The sequence below is a fragment of the Delphinus delphis genome, chromosome 19 (assembly GCF_949987515.2).
Source record: "Delphinus delphis chromosome 19, mDelDel1.2, whole genome shotgun sequence".
Taxonomy (NCBI): domain Eukaryota; kingdom Metazoa; phylum Chordata; class Mammalia; order Artiodactyla; family Delphinidae; genus Delphinus; species Delphinus delphis.
In genome coordinates, this window is record NC_082701.1 from 27,367,591 (window position 1) to 27,394,062 (window position 26,472).

Consider the following 26,472-nt stretch of genomic DNA (forward strand, 5'->3'; position numbering starts at 1 on the left):
AAAATGAATAAATAAATAAATTTATAGGAAAAAAAAAATTAAAGCAGAGGTCAAAAAATACACCTAACATACTGAGACCTACCAGCTGACCTTTAAAATATATATGTATGGGGCTTCCCTGGTGGTGCAGTGGTTGTGAGTCCGCCTGCCGATGCAGGGGACACGGGTTCGTGCCCCGGTCCGGGAAGATCCCACATGCCGCGGAGCAGCTGGGCCTGTGAGCCATGGCTGCTGGGCCTGGGCGTCTGGAGCCTGTGCTCCGCAACGGGAGAGGCCACAACAGTGAGAAGCCCGTGTACCGCAAAAAAAAAAAAAAATATATATATATATATATACATATATATATATATACGTATATAAAATTTAATGGAAAATACCTACTTTAGGAATCCTTTTTAAAAAGTCTATAAACAGGGTTAAAATTTTAAAAAAACCAAAAACCCCTCATTTCCAATCATTTCATTTTCACCTAACTAGTACAGATAAATGTCAAGATCAGGTCTATTACTGCATCTTTCCTGGGTTTCACTGGCTTGGATAATACTAAATTTTCTCTTGTACATACTCAATACCACTGGGTTAGAAACTTTGCACTCACACTAAGTAACTACTGTCCTTGCCATTCACTTAGGACAATGGCTTTTTACCTTGCTGTTTACTGGCCAATCACTATATGCTCTTCAATGATGACACCACAATAAAAGGGAAAAAAGGGAAAAAAGAAAAAGAGGAAGATAGAGGATAGCAGCACTATTTTTCCCCATTCTTTAAAACCACTTCCTTGACTTAATCTTCAGATTCTAGGTTACCTAAAGGAAGATGGTCATGTAAAGTATTTCAGGTGTGGTCTCACAGAGGAATCATTAGTGTTTGGCTTCATGATGAGGTTGCCTATCCCTAGCAAGCCAAAGATAGAACAAGTCATTGTCCTGCAATTACTGCTTTATAAAGTGTATTGAATCCATTACCCACTTTCACTCTTAAGTATCTGTCCTGGTTTCTCCTGACCACAAATAATCTGTTCTTAGCACATTCTCACAAGCTCTAACCCAACAATACTAAGCTTGTATTTATTAAAAATCATTGTCCCTTTAGTTTTAGTTTTTTACTTCCTTATCCTCACAGCCACCTGCAACATCTATCACCTTTGGTAAATTAGTTAAATATTTAATCAAGAGTTGAAAGCAAACAATAAATACTAAACTTCTAACTGATGCTAAATACCTAATCCCCAAAAGGATATGCTACATTTTAAAATCTTTTTTAAGTCTCAATCAAAAAACCTTTATCAGAGTTTCTAGTCCCTTTTAGATTGGTTTGAATTAGAAGGGTAAACTGTGTTCCAGAAATATTGTAGCAATCTGACAGTATGCATCAATAATTTTATAAAAGGTTTTTATCCTTTGACACGTAATTTTCCTCCAAAACCCTGAAAAAAAATTGTTAATGCAAAGATTTATGCATTATTTATATTCTTAGAGTATTATTCATAGTAAAAACTAGAACCACCTCTATGTCCAACAAAGGGAGAATGATTACATTATGGAATGTCACACAACATGGCCACTAAAGCTGTTTAAGAATGACAAGAGAAAATGTTCTCAATATTACATTTAGTGAGAAAAAAGCAAGATATAAAGTGTTACAGAAAACGATAGATCTCAACTCTGCATCTGTGTCTATGATGGGAACTACACCAAATGCTGCTATATTCTTAGCTATCTCTTGGAAGTAGGGTTAAGGATAATTTGTTTTGCAATTATTTTTCAAGATTATTTTATAAGGAATATATATTTTGACTATTAATTCCTTTAAAAATACTTTAAAAATCTTAATTCTTCAAAGATGTCTTTAAAATAAAATCTGTATTCTGTCCATCTGCTATTCTATAATTCTAATTAACACTGAAAAGCATTTTGGCTACATAGCGTACCACTTTCCTGAATATTCCACCAGTTTACTTATTGGAGATTTTCTGAAATACACCTACGTCAGCACTGTACTCAAGTATTCAAACCCACTAAACTGCCATATGAGTCTTTTAAATGCGGCTACAACATACCACATGAAAGAGGAGGCTACTTCCTCACATACAAGCTTGTTAATTTCATTTTACAAATCCAACTTAAAATTGACCAGTTTACCTAAGTAGAGGTTTCAGCTTCTGTTACTAAAACGACAAATATTTGTAACTGATTGTAAACATTACAACTAGACTTAACATCTAGAAGCTAACAAGATTCTAAGACTACTGGAAATAATGATCACACAATGTTTCCTCAGTGCATTACCTATGGACCCTAGGAACAAAGACCAAACCAAAAGTTAACTTCAGGGTGACAATGCCATCAAACTAACAATGGACCCGTGCATAACCCTCTGCTGCAGGCTTCTCCCCTCCCTCTTCCCCAACAGGTGTTTGCTCTACATTATTCCTTTAAGTAGCGTTTGGTAGAATGGTTCTGAAACTTGTTTCCCTAAATATGATGCATTCTTGACAAGATTTTTCACTAACCAGCATTCAATGACCGTGCATAAGTTCCATAACAAAGCAATATATAGTCTCACTCATTTCCTAGTGATAAAAACCCTTCCACAGTAAAGAAAAACTGCACCTTTTCCTAAATAAAATGCTATTTTAAGATATTTAAGTTGAGTAAGCCTAAATTTTATTTGCCTGGGTCACAAGTCCACAATACAATAAAAATGAAACTCAACCACCAGGTCAGTCCAATCCCAACTTCTCTAGAGAAATAAGTACAAAAACAAATCACAGGGCAGGTTACCTCTTTTTCTTTGGAAAATTTTGGAAATTCATCATTGTATAGAGAATAGAGTATAAAACCCCCCAAGCTGACTATTTTAAAGCACTACATGATGGATGTATCAATGCTACATTCACATTAAAGGTGATTACGTGAGCATAAGGAGAATCAGTGTCTTTTAAATTTTTGTAAATACTCAAACTTATGTTTGATTTCCCCTGTTTTGATAGTATACACTCAATAGTAATCTTATGTCCAAACACACAGAACTTTTTTTTTTTTAACTTCAAAGGCTTTCTGGGACAATAAACATAAAAGGTTGATACCAAACTATGTGCTCTAGAAAAGTGTCTGTGTTGGAGGGAGAGAGAAGAAAGAAAATATCAACACATGAACTCATATTAGTTTTCAAACTGAAAAATGCATCATTTAATTTGATCAGTGTTAGTTTTTTAAAAAACTACTTAAAATACAAGTCCATTATACTTTTAATGCAAAAAGTGCAGAAATCATGACCACGGCATACAAGTACACTTTCTAATTCAACAACACAAATTCTATTTACCTTATATCAGCCCAAATCATTCTACCTTTTTCCATGAAAAAAAATGCACGTGGATAATTATAGATGCTTTCACTTAAAAAGTTCTAACAAATTAAGTCATTCAATAGCTCTTCTAATCCTTTTAAAGGTACTGCAGCTCAATCAAGTCTTAACTGAGACTGGCAAACAGAAAGGCATAGACTGGCATCTCTACAATGACTTGCATTTTATACAAAATTTGAAAAAAGTTCAGTAGATATTTGCAAAAAAGAAATTCAGGAACAAAACAGATCAACTGCCTTTGAAAAGGAAAAAAGCTAAAGGTGTTACGATGAAGACACAACACCTTATCAAAGCAGGCAAATGTATAATCCAAAGCTTCAGCATCATCAAAACGCAGATTTCAAGATATTGAGAAAAGGTTCATTTCATTTCGTAAGAAATTGTGGCAAGCAACTGCACTCATTTCCTGTTCAGATTCAATTCAAATTTCTACCATTTCCTTTTAAAGGAAATACTACAGCAACACAGGGCAGAGGGTCTGTAATGCTGTACCACGCTAAAAAGGAAAACTACTCAGAACTGGGTTTTGACATTCAAGATGAGCAATCAGCTTTTTACAATGCTCTTACACATTCAATCACTTTGCTTCCTTTGAAAAGGCTACCTGTAAAGAATAACTAATGACAAGAAAGTCCATTTTGAAGAGTCATGGCCTAGCAATACAATCATTTCGAACAGTTTTAATGTACGGGCATATTGAGACTATAACGAAATCAGATCATTTTAGTGGAATCTTTACTGTGCAAGAGCATGTCACTCTGCCCTCAGTAATTATGCTTATGAAGAGCTGTAGTATTAAGATAGAAAATAGACAGGTAGCAGTGCAGCTGCGACATTTCCAGATAATTAAGCCTCCCCGAGGGTAGGTCGTTTCTGTAAGGGATAGGCCCTTGACGCCCAATATCCTTCAACCCGTATCCGAGGCGCGTGCTTTGGCAAAAGCACCGTCTGCTAAAGGGAAAGGGTGAAGCTAGAGGGTTGAATAAAGCAGGGAGAGCTGGGGTGAGGGGCTCAAAGTGCGTACGGAGCGCTAGCCTGGGGCCCCGCAAAGGTTAGCGAGCCACCCGCTGCAAAGGCGAGTTTGCGGGGCCTGCCGGAGAGAAGGCCTCGCCTAGGAGTTGCAACACTCTTTCTCCAGTGCGCAGCGCTCGGCCTGGGGGAGGGGGAGGAGGGGAAACAGCTGCCAGGGGAGCGGCGAGCCTGGCCCGGCCCGGCCCGCTCACCGTGAGGGTGTCGTCTATGTAGAGGGGAATCTGCCTCCTCTCGAAGGGGAACTCCTCCTCCCCGTCCCTGCACACTGCCACCAGTCGCGCCATCGTCCCCGACGCTGCCGTTGCCACCGTCACCACCTCCTCCCAGCTGCTGCCGCCGCCGCCGCTCCTGCCGCTGCCGCCTCCTCCCAGCTCCTGCCTGCAACAGCCAAACCCCGCGAGCGTAAGCACCCGCCGCCGCGCAGCACATTCGCCACGGGGGGGGAGGGAGAGGAGCAGGAGAGACGGGAGATCTGAGCTGCGTTTCCCATCACCCGATTCCACACGCGCTCAGCCAATCAGCGCCGAGCAACGCCGGGACCCGCCCCCTCGCGCCGCTCTCCCTCCCCACCCCCCACACCCACCCCGCCGGCCTCCAGTCAGGGTCCAAAGGAGAGGCGGAGGGGACCCGCCGGCCCTGGGGCTTCCCTAGCCCGTCAGCGGAGTCCCGGCTCTAGGACCCCACCCCCGGCCTCCGCTCCGCTGCCCGGGGGCCCTCAGCCTCCAGCTGACCCCTTCTCCCCCTTTAAGGGCGAGCCCCGCCCAGTGAGTCCCCCTGGGCTGCAGTTGCCCAGCGCGACCCCGCCCCTGGGAGGGGTCGACCCCGCCTCAGCTCTGCGGAGTCCGAGGTGGGAGGCTCAGACCATTTCCTAGCCATTCTCGGAGGAGCTTCCCGGTTCTGACTTTCACCGTTTTCGTGGTCGCCTCCCTGACCCCCACCTCGGCTCCCCGTTACCGGCTGACAAGGCCCGCGTCAGGGCCGGCCTGGGCGGGAGCGCGGCTCCGAATACCGTTTCCTCTCCAGGCTCAGTCAGCCGCTGGCGCCACGGGGAGTGGGGGAGGGAAGGCGGGGGACGTGGGGAGGGAAGGCGGGGGACGTGGGGAGGGTGGGACAGGGAGGGGCCGAGAGCGCCGGGCGGGGGCCCCGCCTCCTCTCGCGAGACTCCAGACCCACGCTCCTGAGTCGCGTTTTTCGAAGCCCTAGCGGAGGCGGTGGGTTGCTCACCCGGGTGTCTCCAACGCGTTACCGGCACCTTCCACTGAGTCTAGCTACTCAAATAAATACGAAATAGGGCTGCTATGAGGGATGAGTAGGCCTAAACTCAGTCCTCCGCTGCGCGGGCCTGGAAACCGCTCTCCCGAGGGCCGAGGGGCGAAGGGAGCGGAGCCGAAGTGACTCAGGGCCGATCCGAGGGTCGGGGCCCAGTGAGGACTTGGGTAAGTGGGCAGGAGCTGAGGCTTTCCAAATCAGTGAGAGCAAAAGGTGGGAGTGAGGGAGTGGAGACGTGCATCTGGGGGCTAAGGGACAAACTCTGGGTCCTTGACGCCGCTTTCCCTGACCCCCTGATCTACCAGGAGCCCCCCGGATTACTGTTTCCCAGACTCGATTCGCGATCTCGCCGAGGGGGCAGAAGATATTTAAGTGCTGACAGCTCTTCGTTGTCGTTGTTACACTAGAGACAAATAGAAGACTATGTGGAGAGTGGCTTGTGTATGCGTCCTGGGCAGAGAAACTTCTTGGACTGGGTTAATATTAACTTAGAGGCTCAGAAAGGACACTTATTCCCGTGGGCAAACTGCTGGCGCTGGCCAAAGGCCCTTCCCTCTGACCCTCTCCTGAGAAGCAGAGCTGCTGACAAGCCACAGCGTGCCATCATGTACTCGGTTCCTACCCTGAAGGCTTTGGAGGCCAATATAGTTGTTGGAAAGTATTGTGCCTATGAAAGTCTTCACGATTTTAAGGATCAATACATTTGCTGCTCTTACAACTAACTAATCCTGGTAGAATAGGCTAGAGCTGTGATACTGATCTTTAAAAAGTATTTTGGTCACCACATGAAACCGTAGAGATTCGCAACAAAAAACCTCATAGTGCATGCAACCCCTTAGCCACGTTGACTTAACGACATTGTGTGGTCACTGTTAGGTTAGGTAACATAGTAAACTGGAAGAACCATTGTTCAGTCCCAAAGGTGTGATTATCCAGTAAGTATTTATGTCTTTGGCCATGTTAGGAGAGCAGAACAGTGTATGGTCCTTAGCTTAAATTTAATAGGCATATAGGATGTGCATGTAGGTTCTGACAAGTTAGACTACATAGCCAAAACCTGCACATTTTTAGAGAATCTTGTGTTTTATGTAAAACGCTCCCAAGGAAAAAGAATACTGTGGCTTTTAAGATCTGTAGGTGCTCCTCTAAAGACTATGTCGGTTAATGTGCCCACTTTATACCTTTTAAACTTACTTTGGATGACAGTTGGTAAAGGACATTGAAAATGACAAGTTCAATATATAGGTGCTAACTTTAATAACTTTCATTACTGAGTACACACTGGGTACTAGCAAAGAAAGAGTATTCACCCTGGGGGTTTAAATCTAAGTTAGAAAAGGCATTAAAACCCAGATATAAAACGTAACAAAACGAGGAGACCAGAACAGTCTCTTTCCATCTGAGATTACTTTCCCTGATTTGGATTTGAGCACACTGCTTAGTATCTTTGGACAATGTTTCACATACTATAGGTATTTAATAAGTACTTATTGTAAGGTTAAAAAGCTAATTTTGCTTGATAAATTGCTCTTTCTCAAGGAGGTAGCCTGGGCGCTACAACTGTGATAAAACCAACATTTGAGGGGAAAATGCTTAGAAAATTACTTCCCTGTAAAACAGTTTTTAGACGTTTTAACTATGTATCTTCATTTTAGAGCAGGCACTCTTTTTCGCTATTGGTCTATTTTCAACTAAGCAAATATAATATTTAGTGCTGCAGCAAATATTTCATGACTAAGTATCTGCCTCAGAGAGCTTACCTTTAATTAACAAAATAAATGATTGCATAAAAAAGCCAGGGGCTTCCCTGGTGGCGCAGTGGTTGAGAGTCTGCCTGCCGATGCAGGGACACGGGTTCGTGCCCCGCTCCGGGAAGATCCCACATGCCGCTGAGCCTGCGCGTCCGGAGCCTGTGCTCCGCAACGGGAGAGGGCACAACAGTGAGAGGCCTGCGTACCGCAAAAAAAAAAAAAAAAAGCCAGTTGTTGCCTTTTTTAAATTTCGATATTGGCAATGTGAAGGGCAAGGGTAAAGAATTTTAAAGGCCAAGAAAGAGTGGGCAATCAACAGCAGAAGATATTTTGCTGGTACCTCGTAAAGAACAGTTGGTGTGATGGAGATGTGGTAAATTATCAGCAAAATACCATTCTTTTTCTTCTCTGGGAGGTCAACAATGTGTGAGAAGCCCAGCACAAAACTCCGACATAAATGAGATATGACTAGTCTCCAAGCTACCTGAGTTTAAAAGAAAAGAAGAATATTGATTTGAAAAAAAAAAAAAAAAAGAATATTGATTTGTTCCTTATACTCCTATCTTCATAGACTATACACAAATTCCTAGGGAGCAAAGTATGTTTTTGTATAATTTATACAACCTATTGGACAAGGTGCTCAATAAAAATTGTCATTTTCTGAACACAAAGCTATTAATATATATGTGGTAGACATCCCCAGTTTCTAATTGTGTAAAATTAAAGGCATGGGAATGAGTCACTTACTGAAGGTCATAGGATAAGGTCCTAGACTGGATTATATTCTTCCTTTCTTCTCTTTCCCCTTTGCTTCTCTGTCCTCAAAATTGACAGCTGAAAATTCATTAGAATACATACTGTTGTTTTCACTGTAATAACCACATTGTTTTATGTGGTAGCAAAATCAACAGCAGGATGTTATTTAAATTGCCACAGTTGTCCAGATCTGAGTATCTGAATTGGATTTTCTTTTTCATGACCTGACAGTGGGAAGTTGTGTTCTATCTGTCAAAAACAGAGGTACATTTTCCCCACTAAACAAATTTTAAAGGAAAAATAAGATCCACAAGTTAAAATGTAAGCTCCTTGAGGGCTGGATCTTATTTTCTTTTGTCTCCCCCGGGACCTATATCTGGCCTACTGGAACTCAGTAAATCTTTATTGAATGATCTCTTTCTCTTCTATAAAATCAAGTCAGAATGGTCTTTTTTTTCCTTATTAATTTCTGTTTCTATTAATGCAATTTCATTAGCTTTCTCTTACATGACTTCCCTAACTGGAGGTGGAATAAACACACAGTACATTTCATTCTTAGTTGTGATTCAATGTCTGTAACTGGGAGACAAACTTACTGAGAGATATTTAAGACCTAGGACAAGAAGCAGCAGACCAATTAGACACATGCTCATTGTCATCAAATACTTTAAATTACTATTTTTTTAATGAGAGGACAATATGGTTAGAGCCTCTCAGCCTCCTATGAATGCTTTGAACAGGTAAGTTGTAGGATATTAGCACTGTGACATAGCAGGAAAACCAATCACCTTTCCTAGTCATGCTTAATTTACACACTATAATCTTATTGATTAAATTTCAAGGTTTTTTTTTTCAGTCTTTATTGAATTCGTTACAATATTGCTTCTGTTTTACATTTTTGTTTTTTTGGCCCTGAGGCATGTGGGATCCTAACTCCCTGACCAGGGACTGAACCCACACCCACTGCATTGAAATTCGAAGGCTTAACCATCGGACTGCCAGGGAAGTCCCTCAAGTTTTCCTTTTTTTTTTTTTGCCGTACGCGGGCCTCTCACTGTTGTGGCCTCTCCCATTGCAGAGCACAGGCTCCGCACGCGCAGGCCCAGCGGCCATGGCTCACGGGCCCAGCTGCTCCGCTGCATGTGGGATCTTCCCGGACCGGGGCACGAACCCGTGTCCTCTGCATCGGCAGGCACTCTCAACCACTGTGCCACCAGGGAAGCCCCAAGTCTTCCTTTTTAATTGAAAATAAAATCTGACTTTTGTTTTTATAGCTATATAACTGTTCAAAAGACTGATTTTTTTTAGGGGGAAACTTCTTTTAATAATAGATTACCTCCAAATATAACTGATTGTAGTTAGCAAGGATAAAATGCCACATAAATGCCAAATTAGCCATCATCAATATAACAAATTGAAGTAAACTAATTAGTATAATAGTCATTATTTGCTGTTTACCCCCACCCTTACCAGCATATGCCCCTCTAGTCCGTAGACACACAAACACTAACTCCTCGTCCCATCCATCAGCTCTAGCTCAAAAACTACCATCTGTGGGGAAAACTTTCTTGACTCTACTGTAAAGTCAATTCTTGATTTGACACTCTTGGCAACCTATACTTCATGACTTAACATAGTTTATAACAGTTGTTTAATGTGTTTCCCCCATTAGATTGCAGGATCCAAGATATCAGGAAATTTTTGCTTATCATCCCTAGCAGAAAGTAGGCTAAAAAAATGACTAGTTTTGCCTTGAGGCAACAGCTTTGTCTCAAGGCAAAACTATTGTCTCATTAATTATGAAGTATATAAACCACAACAAATAATTCCATCTATTCTATGGAGGATTTAACTGTTTTCTGACTTTATAAGTATTTGATTTTAAACATTTGCTTTCTTATACTGAGGTTTCTTAAAGACTAAAATTGAGCAGTAGTGTTGACAGTTCCACAACTGAGATTTTAATGTAAATGTGATAAAATACATACAATAAAAAATACAGAATAATAGGTGATATAAGATGGAAAGTAGGGGCTTCCCTGGGGGCGCAGTGGTTAGGAATCTGCCTGCCAATACAGGGGACACGGGTTCAAGCCCTGGTCCAGAAAGATCCCACAGGCCACGGAACAACTAAGCCCGTGCACCACAACTACTGAGCCTGCGCTCTAGAGCCCGCGTGCCACAACTACTGAGCCCGTGAGCCACACAACTACCGAAGCCTGTGCGCCTAGAGCCCGTGCTCCGCAACAAGGGAAGCCACCGCAGTGAGAAGCCCGTGCACCGCAACGAAGAGTAGCCCCCGCTCACCACAACTAGAGAAAGCCCGTGTGCAACAATGAAGACCCAACACAGCCCAAAATAAAATAAATTTATTTAAAAAAAAAAAAGATGGAAAGTAAAAATCCTCCTCCTCACCCTCCAATCTTCCAGTATCACAACTGTAAACACAACAGTTTCTTTAAAATACTGAAATTTATAAATATTCTAACAAGTCAAGAGGCTTTGTTTCTTCTGTATTGGTTTGTTTTACATGGTGTTGAGATACATTTAAAATATTAAGCATCACTACTGTTAGAGTAGGAATGAAAATTTTATAATAAAATACACTTAACACTGAGTTGCCAAAAGCCCATTTTGTATTTATTCTTCCTCATTAAAATAATATTGCTCAAAACATATACTACCTGTACTGATCACCAAAATTTTACCGTCTTATCTTGCAAGTGCAGCACATATATAACTAAGCAGTTGGTAAACATGTAGAGATTGAGTACAAATAAGGCCCACAAGGTACTGCTGTGTAATGTATCTACCAACAGGTTGACTAGGCCAGTTGTTACATTTGACAGCAAGAAAAAAATTAACTGGTTTCTGTTCACTGCTGTGATTAAACAAAGAGTGGGTTCCTTTCTTTCAGCTTCAGAGACTAGAGATTCTGAATACTTTCTATTTGCAGCAGGTGACTGGATAATTTTCCAAGAACATGGTACTGTTGCCCCTTTAATTAGAAATTTGGCAAAATTCAAAATTATATCACCCAGTAATAAACTACTAAGAAGGATCAGGCAAGAAGCAACTATCCAAATACAAAAGGCTAAATTGGCCATTCTTCGAGATGCTACTTCTACATTTACCTGAACTATGTAAAGAGATATGAAGAAGCCAATAGCTGTCAATAGAATACAACATGCTACTTTTATCCAGTCTTTGATATGTGATCTTTTTTTAAGTACGTATGATCCTGTTTGAACACCAGCCATGTGTATTGCCACATACCCCAAGGTAGAGCTTATTCCTTCTCGGTTGGCATTTAATAAACCAACCCTTGTGCCACTGCCATCACTGCCATACAAGATTAACCTTTTCAGTGGGGTAAAATCAAGGGCTAACTGGTAGAATACAGTAATGCTGATAGCCACAATCCAGGATTTATTTAGGGGAAAAATAATCAAAAGCAGTGATGTTATCAATTTCACAACTATTAAGGTAAAGAAAAAATTCCAGTGAACTCCATACTCAGTTAAATGTTCCTGATAGCCTATGGATTTTATAATGACTAATCGTCCCACTCCTAGGAAGACTAATGGCCAAACAGAGTACAATGACTTTGTAAGATAAAGTCTGGACCCTTTTGTATATTTTCTCCTAACCTCTGGACAAACCATTGCAGTCCCAAAAATAAAGCCTCCTACTCCAAAATCCATTGCTCCTGTCCCATAGAGCTCGGTTTTGGCAAATCTTCTGGGAAAAAGAGGGAAGTCCACAGCCAAAATGGCAACAGCAGTAAATGCACTGTTAATTACACGGAAACAGGAGATGGCTGGAATGTATTCTGATTCTATACTGATTTTCAAGAATTTTTCAAGGATTTTCCCGACAGGCATTCTGGCATAGCAAGTTCTCCTGCAGTATGTTTCATAGAGCAGCCCTGCCCCAAAGATAATTACAATGAGATACTCAAGGAGGACAAATGAAGCGAAAATGGTCAAAGTGGTCACCAGGGGAACTATTAGGAAAGCAAAGTCAATGAAGAATCGAGTTCTCCAGGTATGTGAAGAACAACATAAGTGCTGTGAGACAATGATCAGGAGCCCTCTACACAGGATACAGAGTGCAGGTAAGCACAAGCCCTCGGTGATTTCCAGCACGCTCGTTCCATTGTGGTTACTGACAAAAGCTTCCTTCATCTGCTTTTGAGACATTTTTTCTTCTTCCTGTGAAAACAAGAGCAAAGGGATGGGGCTAATCTGGCAGTCCAGTAGTTAAAGACTCTTTGCTTCCACTGCAGGGGGCACGGGTTTGATCCCTGGTAGGAGAACTAAGATGCATTTGTGGAAAGCAACGTTCCTGTGGAACTGGCATATATATGTACATGACTTGGTAATTTGCATAAATATGCACCTGACTTGATTTTACTCTTATTCCTGAGTTTCGGAGCAGAACCTAGGACTTGCGATTCCCCTTACAAGGACTGCTGGAAGAAGCCTAACACTAATATCTGAGGATAAGAATGTCATACTAATAGTATGAAATTACTGGTTAAAATGTTTTAGCTATTCTCAGTATAAGACAGACTCACAAAGAAAGTGAATTTGAGATACATAACCTGAGAGTGGACTCACGGTAGGATAGAAATTCCTACTACAAAGCATGTAAAGGTCATGAAGATAATATAATGAAAATAGAATATACCTCACTAATGATTTAGAGTCAAATCTGAGACGGGAGGAGAAGAGGGACAGGGAAAGAGAAGGTATTTAAGTATACTTTGGAGTTGGGGGCCCGGGTTTCTGTCCTGAGCCTCTCTGAACCTCCTGCCTCTAGTACAAAATGCGAATCCTCCAGTTATCTCCTGAGCCCCAGGCTACTCCTTACCTCATTTACAGGTTAAGGTGTAGGTAGGTAGAATGGATGCTAATCGTGGAGGAGGAGTAGGGGCCGTAAAGTACACACTAGTGTTAATTGTTTTAAAGGGATATAAAACACCTCTCTGCCACATATCCATGTCTGAAACGTGGCACCTGGGAAGAACACATTTGTTGGCCAAACAAGAACCATATTGAATAAAAGAATGCATGCATGCGTAATGGCCTATCTGGGCCCAGCAGCATTACCTCCCGAGAAAAAATCGATCCAAACCTGCTGGCCTTTAAAAATAAAAGAGCGCTTTTCCCGACAGACACGCGCCCCGGCCGCGCCGGCCGTTATACCTCACGTGTTCCTGGTGGTCTCTGCGCCCAGAGGTAGAGGGACCCGTAAGAGTGCCGGGGCACGGGATACCCCCGCAAGGGCGGGACACGCGCGAGCCAGCCGCTTCCGCCTCCCGAACAGCGCTTCCGGCCGACGCCGGGCGGCCTGCGTTTCTGGGCCGGCCCCCCGCGCGCGTCCCCGCCCACGAGGGTGCGCGTTTCCCACGCCCTGCAGGCTCCCCGTGCGCGTCCTTCCCTGTCAAGGGCTTGCCTAGCCCAGGTGCTCTCGGGCCTTGGCCTCCGGCAGGTCGGTAAGACGAACTCGGGCGGGAAAGGCGCTTCCCGCACCTCACTATTGGCCCTCAGACCCCACGGCGAGGCCTCGTCAGTGGGGGGTGGGGGTGGCCAGGGCGCCTGGTCTCCCTACGGCGAGACCCACAGCCCCGTGAGGGCCCGGAGGCCCTGAAGCCCTCCCTCCCTTCTCTTCTGCATCTTACCCCAGGTTCTCAGAATATTTTGTCCTGGAGCAAGCCCCCAACTCCGGATGCCGGCGCCCCGGACGAGCCACGTGCGCCCCGCGCAGCGAGTGCGCGCCCCGCCCCAAGGGAGGAGCGTGCCGGCTCCCAGGCGCTTGGCCCCAGCTGCAGCCCGCGGCTGCGACCCGGCGTTCCCTGCTTTTCCTCCTCTCCGGCTGTCTCCTGACCCCGCCTCCGCCCTCCCCTACCCGGGCTCTTCCCGCCGCCTCACCGGGCCCGCCCGTCTGCCTTTCCAGTCTGGCCGGCGGGGGCCGCACGCTGGGCGGCTCAGGCCGTGGGACCGGTGAGTGCCACCCCCAGCCGGGTCCGAAGCCCTTTGCGTGCCCGAAGGGACAGGGGAGGCCGGTGGGCCCCCGCGGCGCTGGGGAAGAAGGGGGGCGTCTCTCCCTCCCCTTTCCAAAGCGCCGTTTCCCTTCCCTTTGCCTTTTCTTTTTGACCCTGTCGTATCCCAGGAAGAGGTAGCCCAGCTCTTTGCCTTTTTCCAGAACAAGAACCTTTCATAGTCACTCACCACCGAGCCGGCAGGAGGCGGCCCGGAGTAGGGGAAAGGTCCCGCTCCTCTCCTCTCCTTGGCTAGGGACCTGGGAGGGGGCGGCTGGCCCCGGGAGGCGTCGGGGCAGCCGTGCCCTTGGCTGGGGTCACGTCCACCTTCCCAGGAAGGACATACTGTCCCCGTGCCAGGTGCTTCCGGAGCGGCATCCCAGCCCTGGGCCCGGCGGGCACCTCGCGGGGACAAGGAGTGTCCGTTCCCGCCGGGAACCTGGGGGCGGGGCTCCCAGGACCCTTACCCTGCTCTTTTTGTCTGCCCTCCCACTGTCGTCTGAGCCGAGGAGAACCGGAGGCTGGAGGGGAGGAGGGACGGGGAGAGCTGTTGTTCAGGTTGCCACCTGCCCTGACTAGGGGTTTTCATCTATTCATTACCGTCTCCCTCCTGCCCACAGTGGTCACTCCCTTACCAGAAATTCTTGGCTGGTAATCGCGAAGCCGACAGGGAGCAAGAGCTGGGAGAACTGGAGAAAACCGCTCTAATCTGACTTGATTCTGGCAAGAAGTGGACCCTGCGTCATAATAACCAGCATTTGCAAAGCGGTCTCAGAGGTACTATCCCATTTGATCCTTAACTCAGCATTGTGAGGTCTGGGTATTAGTAGTCCTTTTTGCAAATGAGGGAACGGAATAAGGCTGCTTTTGAGGGGTTGTGGGCTTTGGATTCTAACCCTACAATCTGTTGTGTTCCCCCCTGATCCTCTCTCTTAAGATGAGCTTCTAGTTGAGGGAACTTTGTTGGCCTTGAGTCTCTGGAGCCCTCTGCATGGCTGTCCCCTGGATGGGGTCCAGCCAGTGTCCAGGGTGAATGTGTCCACCACAGTCCTGATGCCCTCTTCTGCCTGAATTGTCGTTTTTCCAGTTTCCATGGCAGCCCCTATCCCTGAGGTCTTTCAAAGGCTGGATGTATTCAGGGGCTCAAGAAAGTCTCCACCAAGGTCAATTCATTACTGACACCCCTCATTCTCATCCTCATCCTTCCTTGCTGGGGAGGTGTGAAGCCTGGGAAATTCCAAGTCTGTGAGTCACTTACAGTTTTTCAGAGATTGGCCTAAGCCCAGCTTCACAACACCGGCTCTCTCGGACGGGTTCCCCTCCTCTGAAATCTTCGCCTTCTTAAAGTTGACACTGAACTGTTCCACTTGATTAGTGCTCCCAAATGGATCCTCCATCCTTAGTACTAACAATATTTCCCCTCTGAATGAATATTCGGAGTTGTACTTTGTAGGGTGCTTTCACCTGGTTGCCCTTCACAGCCACTCCTTGTGAGGTAGACAAGATGAGGAATGAAGGTGCGTGGGGAAGGTGTGATGGCTTACCAGTGAAGTACTGAGCTGTGGCTTCCGTCCCACACAGCAACTTTCCTGGAACATCAAAAGTTGACTCCAGCCTCCCTGCCCCACTGACTACTGACGGTACTAAGACAGGACATTTCTGTGTGCTGGAGAGGATAGGGCACGAGGCATCTCTGTCTTCCGGTGTCCTCATCCTGCATGGCACGCTGACTCAGAAGATTTGCAGCCCCACCTCACACCCCGTAGTAAAACTGGCCCTGAAGGAGCCCAGGGCGCCTCTGGAGGCTCCTGTAAGTTTCCCCTGTTCCCTCATCGGCAGGGGGCGGCACAGACTCTCCCTCTCTGCCCAGGCTCACCCGGGTTCTCATTTTGGTTCTTCCCGTTTGGTGTGAGGAGCAGGAGTGAGTCACCCTGGAGAAGCCATCACCTGTGTGTGCCCCTTGTCTTCCCTCTCATGCCACAGGCTCTAGGGTGATTCGTCTCAGAGATTCCTCAAGAACTGAGCCCTTTGCAGGACTCATGCCCCAGCCTGTGCCCCCATGACCAGGTGGATAGCACTCCTTGTGCCTGCGACCCAGAACCCTGGCTGACCACATTGAAGCAGGATGCTCCAGCAGGTAAACCCTCACCCTTCGATAACCCTGGCCCTCAGGCACCTCCGCATCTTTCATTTACCTGAATGAAGCTTCCACTGCTCTGACCTGGAAAGAAGGGAAAGACCCCTTAAAGGTCTTTCTTCTTTTCTGTCTTCAGATAGTCATTCCAGTGCCTTTCACCTGTTTCCAAGAAGCTCTTCCTGATACCTAATTTGAATCTCCCCTGTTGTGGTTTTTAGCTCTTTTCCCTGGGATGGGTAAGATAGGCTGGGTGAGGGAATCCTTAGGGCGTTTTGGTGACCTTACAAGCCTGAGCTGGTGAGGGAGTCCTGAGAGATGTCCCTCACAGCCTGAGTTATTCAGGCAAGGAAGGCTGTGGCCTCCAAGAGGAGGTGTTCCTTGAAGCTGAGCCTTAAAGAATAAGTAGGAATTGAGACTTCCCTGGCAGTCCAGTGGTTAAGACTCCGCCCTCCCACTGCAGGGGGCACGGGTTCAATCCCTGGTTGGGGAACTAAGGTCCTGCGTGACATGCAGTGTGGCAAAAAAAAAAAAAAGTAGGAATTAGCCAGGTGGAGAAGGAAATAAGCAGTCCAGGCCAAGAGGTCAGCCTGTGCAAAAATGTGAGAGAAGAGGACCTATGTGGAAATATACAAGAATTTGATGAATGGATCATGGAGTCCACGGTGGGTTGCTGTAGGGACTTGAAACCTGCCCTTACTCCAGGCCTCAGCCTCTGAAAGGCTTCTATGGCCCCCATCCTGCCCTTCACTGTGGAGCCCTATCTCATACCCATATCATCCTTCACATGCACCTCTTGGTCCAAAGACAATGCCAGTAGATACTTGCTGAATTTGTATTTACTGAGTGTTGCCACTGGCCTGAGGCAGATGATTCCTGCCCTTTAGGAGATCACGGTCTAGTGGAGTCCTAGGCAGGTAAGGCAGGATAACTGAGAGTGAGGTCAGCCAGCCTCAAGGGAGTCATGGTAGACTCTGCTACTTGACCTTCTCCCAGCCTTTTGGCTGATGAAACAGGCTTGAAGGCTGGAGAGAAGCATGCAGGACAGTCATCTGCTCTGGGCTTTTTTTATTGTCCATTTTTGACTCATTTCTTATTTAAAGAGCAGTAACATTTATCGTAACTGTACTAGCAGCTGCTCTGTGTTGAGCCCTTGCTGTATAGTAGGCACTGTACTAAGCATTTTACACATATAATTTTGCTTAGTCCTTGAGAAAGATACCATATTATATATATAGTGCTATTATATCCCCATTTTGGAGATAAGGCTCAGAGCAGTTAAGTGACTTATTCAAGGTCAAGTTCATTATAAGCAATGTGGGAAATATAGGTAAGCAAAAAGAACATTGAAGTTACCCATAATTGTACTGCCCAGAGATAACCGACATTTCAGAGAATATCCTAGATTTTTTTCCCTAAATATGTATTTTTAAAATATTTAAAGGTATCATTCTCTTTGTAATCTGCTTTATTCCATTGTAAGGATGTACAATAATTTAAGCTACCATTTGGACATTTGGGTTATTTTCAATTGTTTTGCAGTTGTAAATGTGTCTATATATACTGAACATTTTTATGACCTTTGCATAGGATCATGTTCTAGAAGAAGAATTGCAGGCTTAAGGGACATACGTAGTTTTAAGGCCTTTAATATGTTATTGCCTAATTAGAAGGACTGCTTTTAACAAAATTATATTATAATAGCTAACTTTTGGTGGAAGAGACCAGATGCCTTTCCTAAATACTTTATGTGCTTGTTAGCATCTATGAGGTAGATGCTACCACCATTCCCATTTTACAGATGAGGAAAATTGAGGCACAAAGAGATTAAGAAACTTACACAAGATTATACAGCTAGGAAGTGGTAGAATCAGGATTCAAACCCAGGCAATCTAGCTTTCAAGTCCAAGTCAAGGACCATGATACTCAGCTGCCTCTCTGGAAGGATAAGAGCTGTTCATAAATTATGGATGAGGGACTTCCCTGGTGGTGCAGTGGTTAAGAATCCGCCTGCCAAAAAAAAAAAAAGAATCCACCTGCCAGTGCAGGGGCATGGGTTCAATCCCTGGTCCAGGAAGATCCCACATGCCGTGGAGCAACTAAGCCCGTGCGCCACAACTACTGAGCCCGCATGCTGCAACTACCGAAGCCCACGCGCCTAGAGCCCGTGCTCCACAACAAGAGAAGCCACCGCAGTGAGAAGCCCGTGCACCGCAACGAAGAGTAGCCCCCACTCACTGCAACTAGAGAAAGGCCGCGCGCAGCAACAAAGGCCCAGCGCAGCCAAAAAAAAAAGCAAAAAAAAAAAAAAAATTATGGATGGCTTTATGAGTGATTTTCTTTTTTCCTGTAGAGCAGAGGGATTCGCATAGACCCAGTCATGCTCTGACCTTGGCAGTTATCCTGGAGGCCAAGAGCCTGCTTTGTACATTCATCATCGTGGGCCCAAGTTCAGAGAACAAGCAACATCTTTGGAAAGAAACTATTACTGGGCCTCTCAAATGACACTTGCCTCCTTGGCTTGAGGGTTTGAACTCTAAGGTTAAGTAGTATCATTAGAAACCCACACATGTTATATCACGGACCCCTTCCTCCAGAAGCAGATTTCAGCCAAGTTACTGTCTTCTTTTATTACTCACACCATCTTTCCTGCAGCCCCCAGAGAGAAAAGAGGAGCAATGGGATCACAGGAGGAAAACAGGGAGAGGAAACATTTGGAAAGTGTTGGCATCGAGGATGGGCAAGGGAGAGGGAGAAAGGGCCACTTCCCCTTGGTGCTCGTTCTTGGCCTCATCTGACTTCTGAGCCAGGCTTCTTCTCAAGTAGACCAGGGCAGCAGGAGCTAATTAATTAACCAGGCTAAATTTAAGCCCGAAGAGGCAGCTGCTGAAGGCATGGGGCTACCTCATAGCTGAGTTTTCATCTCAAGCTGAGTGGTCTCTTTCAAAAAAGGGCCAAACCATGGTTCTTTTCCTTTGCAGTTCTCCTGTAGCAGCCCCCCACCTTGGGCCCCACCCCTGCCAGCCCAGTAATGCTGGTAGCTGGCCCGGCTAGAGGCTGGAACTCATGGCAGAGGAGAGGGGACAGCATTTATTGATTTACTGAGTACATGTTATGTGGCAGGCACTTGACTAAGTGCTTTGTATATGTCTTCTTATTTTTCTTCCAAATAGCCCTGTGAATTGATTTTATTTTTCCTAATTTACAAATAAAGAAGCTGTGGCTCAGAGAGGTTAAGTAACTTACCGAGTCTCACAGGCCTAGTAAGTGGCAGAGCTGAAGTTTGAACAACCAGGCTATGATACTAGAGGCCTGTTCTCTTTCTGCTGTACAGGCCCCCACCCTTATGTAGCTGCCAGCTGGTCTGAGTCCCAGCTCTCCTGGCCCTGTTACTCCCTCCCAGGTTAATGGCCACAGTTCAGGCTCTGATGCCCACGGCGGGGAATCCCTCAGAGAAGATTTGCAGGAGTTCCTGGGCGGGGAGGCCCCGCTGCACCAGCTGGATGACCTCACCAAGGTGAATCCTGTGACGCTGGAGACAGGTATGGGCCCCCCCTCTCCTCGAGTGTGCCGTCTCCAGTGGGTGGAGGTGTGATGAGGGTATTCAGCACTGCTGCCCCTGGCCAGACTAAGGCAGGCAGGACTCCTGACCTGGAGCCAGACCTCTGCCTGGCAGCTGCCCCCGGGCTCCCCAGTGCAGCCTTTGCTCCAGATGTGGGGCTCGGCTTAATTAGATCTTGTACCTACTCTTCAGGGAGCTGCTGGGATCTAATGGCTCTTGGCTAATTGCAGAGGGAGCGCTGTTAGGCGGGTGTTTGCATGTGCAGTTATGTCTCCATTTGAGCCAGAGTTTGCTAAAGGCACCTCTGCCTCAGTCCTGAGGTGTCTGCAGGCCCGGTACATGGCAGACACGTTCTACACCAGCGCTGGCTGCACCCTGGTGGCTCTGAACCCCTTCAAGCCCATCCCTCAGCTCTATTCACCAGAGCTGATGCAAGAGTACCACGCTGCTCCTCAGCCCCAGGTAAGACTCACCGCTGCCTGTGGCCTCAGGGCTCCCCCTCCTCCCCTAGGCTACCCTGTCCTTATCCATGTATTCACCAGCCAGGTAGTCATTCAGAGTCTACTGGTGCCATGGCCCTGCCCACCAGGAGCTCACAGAAGTTTGGACATATACCAGTAGGTGCAAAGTTGGAGATAAATATTTGTTCAACTGATTTTGGAACTTAAAATAGGGACATAGGACAGGTGATTTTTATTTTCTTTGTAAGTTTATTAGTAGGAAAGAATTTATAAGGGTACATTTGTGTATTTAACAAACCACTCTTTTGGGAAAAGGATAAAATGACATGTGATAAGGATTGCCCTAAAAAATTCAGCACATGTTCATCTCCACTGATTGGAATACCAAGTAACTTCTTTTTTATATAAATTTTATTTATTTATTTATTTATTTATTTTTGGCTGTGTTGGGTCTTCGTTGCTGTGCGCGGGCTTTCTCTGGTTGTGGCGAGCGGGGGCTTCTCTTTGTTGCGATGCGCGGGCTTCTCATTGCGGTGGCTTCTCTTGTTGCGGAGCATGGGCTCTAGGCTTGTGGGCTCAGTAGCTGTGGCTCGCGGGCTCTAGAGCACAGGCTCAGTAGTTGTGGCGCACGGGCTTAGTTGCTCCGCGGCATGTGGGATCTTCCCGGGCCAGGGCTTGAACCCGTGTCCCCTGCATTGGCGGGCAGATTCTTAACCACTGCACCACCAGGGAAGTCTGCCAAGTAACTTCTTGTGGCGGTGAGGATGGAGCTGGTGCGGCAGGGAATAGACCAGTTGATGTTAAGGTGCAGGGAGAAGCAAGAGCAGACTTGCTGGCCAGAGGGAGGTATTGCAGAGAGGCAGGAGATGAGATAAGCCAGGACTGTTGAAGGGTCTGATGCACCATAGCAGGCAGAGTGTCCACAGAGGTTCTTCATCAGGCGTGGGGGTGGGGCTGTGAACAGAGCCGACTGTGGGGATAATTACCTTGGAAGCTGGGGGAGTTGGGTTCAGGAAAGTGAGACAGGAGACAGAGAACAGTTGGAGGCTTTGTAACAGTCCAGGTGGGAGGTGGATGGGGTGAGGGCAGGGGGGAGAGAGGGACGGTTCTGACACCATCCAGAGTGATGTCCTATCAGTCATTCCTGGCCAGGTGGTGCTGCGTGGGCTGTGCGTTGTGCAGGTTGCCTGGCTCACGCGTGGTTAGCGTACAAGTGGAAGCCAGGAGAGGCCTGGCCAGAGAGCCCATATCTGACCGACTCTCTGCTTCCTCAAAGGCAAAGCCATGTCCTGGTCCCCTCTGTTTCCTCAGTGCCCAGCACATTGAGGGCAATTAATACTCGTTGATGGAAAGGAGAACAGTGACTTTGGAATTCAAATCACATGGCTGCACTTATTTGCTGTGGGGACTTGAGAAGGTTATTTAACCTGTCTGAACCTCAGATTTCTCATCTATAAAATATAGTTAGCTATCCAACTAATGTACAGACTTCTTAGGCAATACCTTGTAAGAAAGTTCTTGTAAATTGCAAAGTACAATAACATAAAATAATAAATAGCAGAATAAGACTGTTGAGGTAAGATAAGATGGGAGGATAAAGTGTTAATGTCATAGACTGGTCAAGGCCAGCACTGCTTCCAAACCGAGAGAAGATGAATGGGTAAAGCCCACAGTTGGGCTAACATTGTTACTTCCAGGAAATTTTTCTAGACAAAGCCTCTGCCACTGCTGTGGGCAGGCTCCCCATCTCAGCCGTCATTGGATCAACTACTCCTTGAAGATAGGCGTTTGCTCACATGACCTTTCACCCCTTGATGTTTCAGAAACTGAAGCCCCACATCTTCACTGTGGGTGAACAGACCTACAGGAATGTCAAGAGTCTGATGGAGCCAGTCAACCAGTCTATTGTCGTCAGTGGAGAGAGTGGTGCCGGGAAGGTAAGAGGGCCTCTTTCCCACCCTGTCAACTTCGTGACTGGCTGGACGGGCAGGGAGGCAGAGGAGGTCACTCCTCTTGGATTCAGTGTGCAGCAGTGGGCGGGAGCTGGGCAGGAAGTCAAGAGGCAGGGTTCTAGTCCAGGCTCTTCCACCGGCTCTGCTGTAACCCTGGGTGAGATTCTTTTTTCTCTGAGCCTTCATTTTCTCATTGAAGGACTCTCTCAGCTCTGACACCATTGGAAACAAAAGTCAGCTGTTGGGGGGTTCCATCATAGTGCTTAAGAGCACATCAGAAAGATATTTAGCTTTTGCAAACCTCATTTCTTTCGCGTGTAAAATGGCAGGGAGGGAAAGACCAACACGTAACTCATGGGACTTCTGTGAGAGTTAAATGAACTAGTGTGCATAAGGCACTTGGTGGCATGCTGGGCACGTGGAAGCACTCCTCCAAAAGTAGTTAGGGTTCCAATAAGGAAGTAGCCCACCTGCATCTCTGGGTTGCCCTTGATGGCAAGGGCAGTGCATTGGGCCAGCTGTGGGGAACGACAGAATCTCCTGATGTGGTCATGTGGTCCCTAGGTGGCAAAATCTTAATAGGTGAGACAGAATGTTGTACGAGGATGAGTGAGGAGTTGCACGGCTTGTCAGAGGAGGCCGCTGGCCCAGGCCTCGCCACCTTCTCATCGAGCCTCACCAGCCACCCCACCCCTTCCTCAGCATTACCTTCACAAGGGATTCTTTAGACCATAAACCCCCTCTGCCTACACTCACATGTGAAAGCATTGCTGAGCACTGAGCACCTGCCAGGTTCTAGGCTCTGGGCTAGCCAGTAAGGAGTGGCAAGGGGAGGAACAGAGGAAAAATGCAACGTCTGGCTTTCAGGGGTCTCTTAGCTCACTGGGAAAGACAGACAAGGAAACAGATGGAGACAGCAAACTTTAGGGATGAGGGCTAGGACTTGGGTGAAGAGGGGATCTTTGAGAGCTATATCAAGGTCGCCGGTGTAGTGGGCTGATGCCCAGCTCCTGGATGAGCCCATTGTCCTCCAGAATTGCTCTGGGCAGCTGAGGCTGGACCTGGCCCTAGACCCGTGCAACCAGAGCTCAGTAACCCTTTATTGAACAGCCACTGTGGTCGTGGGCTGGGCCTGGTATCCTTTTCAATTTTAATTAATTAATTAATTTATTATTATTATTTTTTTTTTTGCTGTACGTGGGCCTCTTACTGTTGTGGCCTCTCCCGTTGCGGAGCACAGGCTCCGGACGCACAGGCTCGGTGGCCATGGCTCACGGGCCTAGCCGCTCCACGGCATGTGGGATCTTCCCGGACCGGGGCACGAACCCATGTCCCCTGCATCGGCAGGCGGACTCTCAACCACTGCCCCACCAGGGAAGCCCTAATTTATTTTTGAAAAATAGTAACATAGTGACATAGCTCAAAAATCAAGCAATACTACAAGGCTTACATAAAAAAACAGCAACCCTGCCCCATATCTCTCAGCCCTATGCTTTCACATCTTTTAGCAGTTTGTTTGGGTGTCTCCATCCATATTTCTAAACAACATGTTTATATTATTTATTGATTTTTCAATTTTGACCTTATCTGTTCATTTCCTACTTTGATGAGGATTTAGCCCTTTTTCCCTGCCCCCAAATACATACATATATATCACGATTTCTGGGTAAGTTAACATATAGTACTTGTAATTACAAGTATGTATGTATTGTTCCCAGCAGAGCCCTGTAACATACTATGATTATATTTCTTTTCTTGTGTAATTTTTTTTTGCCTCTACTTAATAATTGCCCCCACTTTTTCACTTGTTTAGTTTCTATATACCTATTATTAATTCATTATCAAACTTGTCACCAAAACTGGAAAACACCTACCCAACGGGTGCTTTTTTTTTTTTTTTTTTTAATCGCACCACTTCCAGGATCTTAGTTCCCCAAGCAGGGATCGAACCCGTGCCCCCTGCAGTGGAAGCACGGAGTCTCAACCACTGGACCGCCAGGGAATTCCCTCAGGTGTTTTTTTTTCTTGGCGATGCCCTTCCCAGAGTTCTCACGTCTCCTACTCGCATCCAGACTGGTGGCTGCCAAGGGCTGCTGCCACACAGCTATTACCTGGGAGCTGTCTGCCTCACTCTGGGGATCCAGATTGTCCTCTGTTCTATGATAAATCTCTTGCTGTTGGAGCCCAGTGGATTCCTCTTCATCCTTTACTGCCTTGTTTTTATGGAGCATATTCTTCAGTAGCTTCCCGACAAAGGTTCCTTGGAGGGCATATTTTTGAGTTGTTGCACATCTGCAAATGTTTATTCTGCCTTAATTTGACATGTTGGCTGGACATTATAATTTCAAATTGGAAATCATTTTCTTTCTGAATTTATAAGTTATTTTCTTATATATTCTTTTGAGTGTTGCTGTTGAAAGTCCCAATCCATAAATGGTGATTTGTGTTTTCTTTCCGAAAGTTTTTAGGGTCGTCTTTTTTATCCATAGGTATTGAAATTCACAGTGGCGTGTCTTTTCTCACTTGCTGTTCTGGATACTTTATGTGGGTCTTTTTAACCTTGAAACTCATGTCCTTTAGTTTGGGAAAATACTATATCTGTTGATAATAATTTACTCCCCTTGTTTTCCGTTTCTGGAATTCGTATTAGTAGGAAGTTTGATAAATTGTCTAATATCCTGTTTTTCTCATCTTTTCTTCTATCTCTTAATATTTTGTCCTGTCTTCTGGGAGATATTCTCTACCCTTCAATCCTTTTGAGTTTTGAATTTTTATTAAAAATTTTAATTCTAAGAGTTCTTTCTTGTTCTCTGAATATATTCTCCCCCCAGCATCCTGGTCTTATTTCTTCTCTTATCTTTGAGGATATTTCATGATTTTTACTTGTTTTCTGTTCCTTTCATTTCTATTTCCAAAATTCATTTCTGTTTCCTTCTAGTTCCTTTTCTTCCTTTGTTGTGATATTTGTCATTCAGGTAAAAGAAGTTTACCAAATAGTTAATGATCCTTGAATTTCTGTTCATACTTCAGAATAAGGCATTAAGCAACTGATTAGAATCTCTTATGTTTATGGACAGGAGGCCTCACTATGGATAGCTTTCTAAACTGGTGGGACCCTGAATGTTCATAACTTGTTTTGTGAGCTTGTCAGTATGTCCAGAAAAGATTCTTCCAGTCTCTTCATGAGAGAGGTGGAAACTATAGTTAAGTGGAAATGATAAAAGCATGAACAACTCTTATTAGCAGACTAGACATGCAGAAGAATACATCAGTGAACTTGAGAGTGAGTCAATAGAAATCAAAAAATAAAGAGAAATTTGGGGAATTCCCTGGTGGTCCGGTGGTTAGGGCCCGTGCTTCCACTGCAGAGGTCACGGGTTTGATCCCTGGCTGGGGAACTAGGATCCCACGTGCCACATGTTGTGGCCAAAACAAAACAAAACAAAAAAGAGAAAATTGAAAAACAAAAAGAAAAGCACATTCAGGAGCCTTGGTACAATATCAAATGGTTTACCATACTTGTAATTGATGTCCCAGGAGAAGAGAGGATGTGGGTCAGAAGTAATATCTTAGAAAATTAGCAAAAGATAACAAGCACAGATCCTGGAAGCTCAGGAAACACTAAGTAGGATGCATACAAAGAAAACACACCTAGGCACGTTATAGTCAAATTGCTGAAGGCAAACATAAGGAAAAAATCTTAAAAAAAGAAATCTTTAAGGAAGCAGGAAAATATAATAAAGAGGAACAAAGATAAGAATGATAGGGACTTCCCTGGTGGCTCAGTGGTTAAGAATCCATCTGCCAATGCAGGGGACACAGGTTCGAGCCCTGGTCCTGGAAGATCCCACATGCTGTGGAGCAACTAAGCCCACGCACCACAACTACTGAGCCTGTGCTAGCCCGTGAGCCACAACTACTGAAGCCCGTGCACCTAGAGCCCGTGCTCTGCAACGAGAAGCCACCGCAATGAGAAGCCCGCTCATGGCAACAAAGAGTAGCCCCCGCTCACCACAACTAGAGAAAGCCCGCGCGCAGCAATAAAGACCCAACGCAGCCAAAAAAAATGAATGAATGAATGAATAAATTAACTTTTAAAAATCATTCATTCTAAGGTGAAGATAGTAACAATTTATT

The 26,472-nt window shown here is 45.7% G+C and overlaps 3 protein-coding genes across 16 annotated transcripts in view; 1 reads left to right on the plus strand and 2 right to left on the minus strand.

Annotated features, from left to right (window-relative positions):
- GGNBP2 (gametogenetin binding protein 2) overlaps positions 1-5,452 on the minus strand; it is a 31,343-nt gene extending 25,891 nt beyond the window's left edge. For all 6 annotated transcript variants that reach the window (XM_069540076.1, XM_059996992.2, XM_059996994.2 and 3 more), the window contains exons 1-2: positions 5,343-5,452; positions 4,596-4,782 (exon numbers count right to left, since the gene is read on the minus strand). In XM_069540076.1, the coding sequence (XP_069396177.1) occupies positions 4,596-4,688 (93 nt within the window). In that variant the 5' untranslated portion in view covers positions 4,689-4,782; positions 5,343-5,452. The remainder of the gene's footprint in view (positions 1-4,595; positions 4,783-5,342) is intronic.
- A 4,052-nt stretch (positions 5,453-9,504) lies between these two features.
- PIGW (phosphatidylinositol glycan anchor biosynthesis class W) lies at positions 9,505-14,521 on the minus strand. Of its 4 annotated transcripts, none has more exons than XM_059997239.1 (2): positions 14,417-14,521; positions 9,505-12,394 (listed from the first exon to the last, which is right to left on the minus strand). In XM_059997239.1, exon 2 carries the CDS (start codon positions 12,380-12,382, stop codon positions 10,874-10,876), a length of 1,509 nt encoding a protein of 502 aa, XP_059853222.1. In that variant the 5' UTR covers positions 12,383-12,394; positions 14,417-14,521; the 3' UTR covers positions 9,505-10,873. The 4 variants fall into 4 exon arrangements, with proteins under 4 accessions (XP_059853222.1, XP_059853221.1, XP_059853219.1 ...); XM_059997238.1 differs by lacking the exon at positions 14,417-14,521 and adding an exon at positions 13,867-13,941; XM_059997236.1 differs by lacking the exon at positions 14,417-14,521 and adding an exon at positions 13,391-13,493.
- MYO19 (myosin XIX) overlaps positions 14,086-26,472 on the plus strand; it is a 34,499-nt gene continuing 22,112 nt past the window's right edge. The window contains exons 1-7 of one of the 6 annotated variants that reach the window (XM_059997235.1): positions 14,086-14,188; positions 14,847-15,003; positions 15,808-16,036; positions 16,210-16,363; positions 19,764-19,902; positions 20,236-20,384; positions 22,207-22,320. In XM_059997235.1, the coding sequence (XP_059853218.1) occupies positions 16,352-16,363; positions 19,764-19,902; positions 20,236-20,384; positions 22,207-22,320 (414 nt within the window). In that variant the 5' untranslated portion in view covers positions 14,086-14,188; positions 14,847-15,003; positions 15,808-16,036; positions 16,210-16,351. The remainder of the gene's footprint in view (positions 14,189-14,846; positions 15,004-15,807; positions 16,037-16,209; positions 16,364-19,763; positions 19,903-20,235; positions 20,385-22,206; positions 22,321-26,472) is intronic. The other 5 variants (XM_059997230.1, XM_059997233.1, XM_059997232.1 and 2 more) reach the window with 5 other exon arrangements.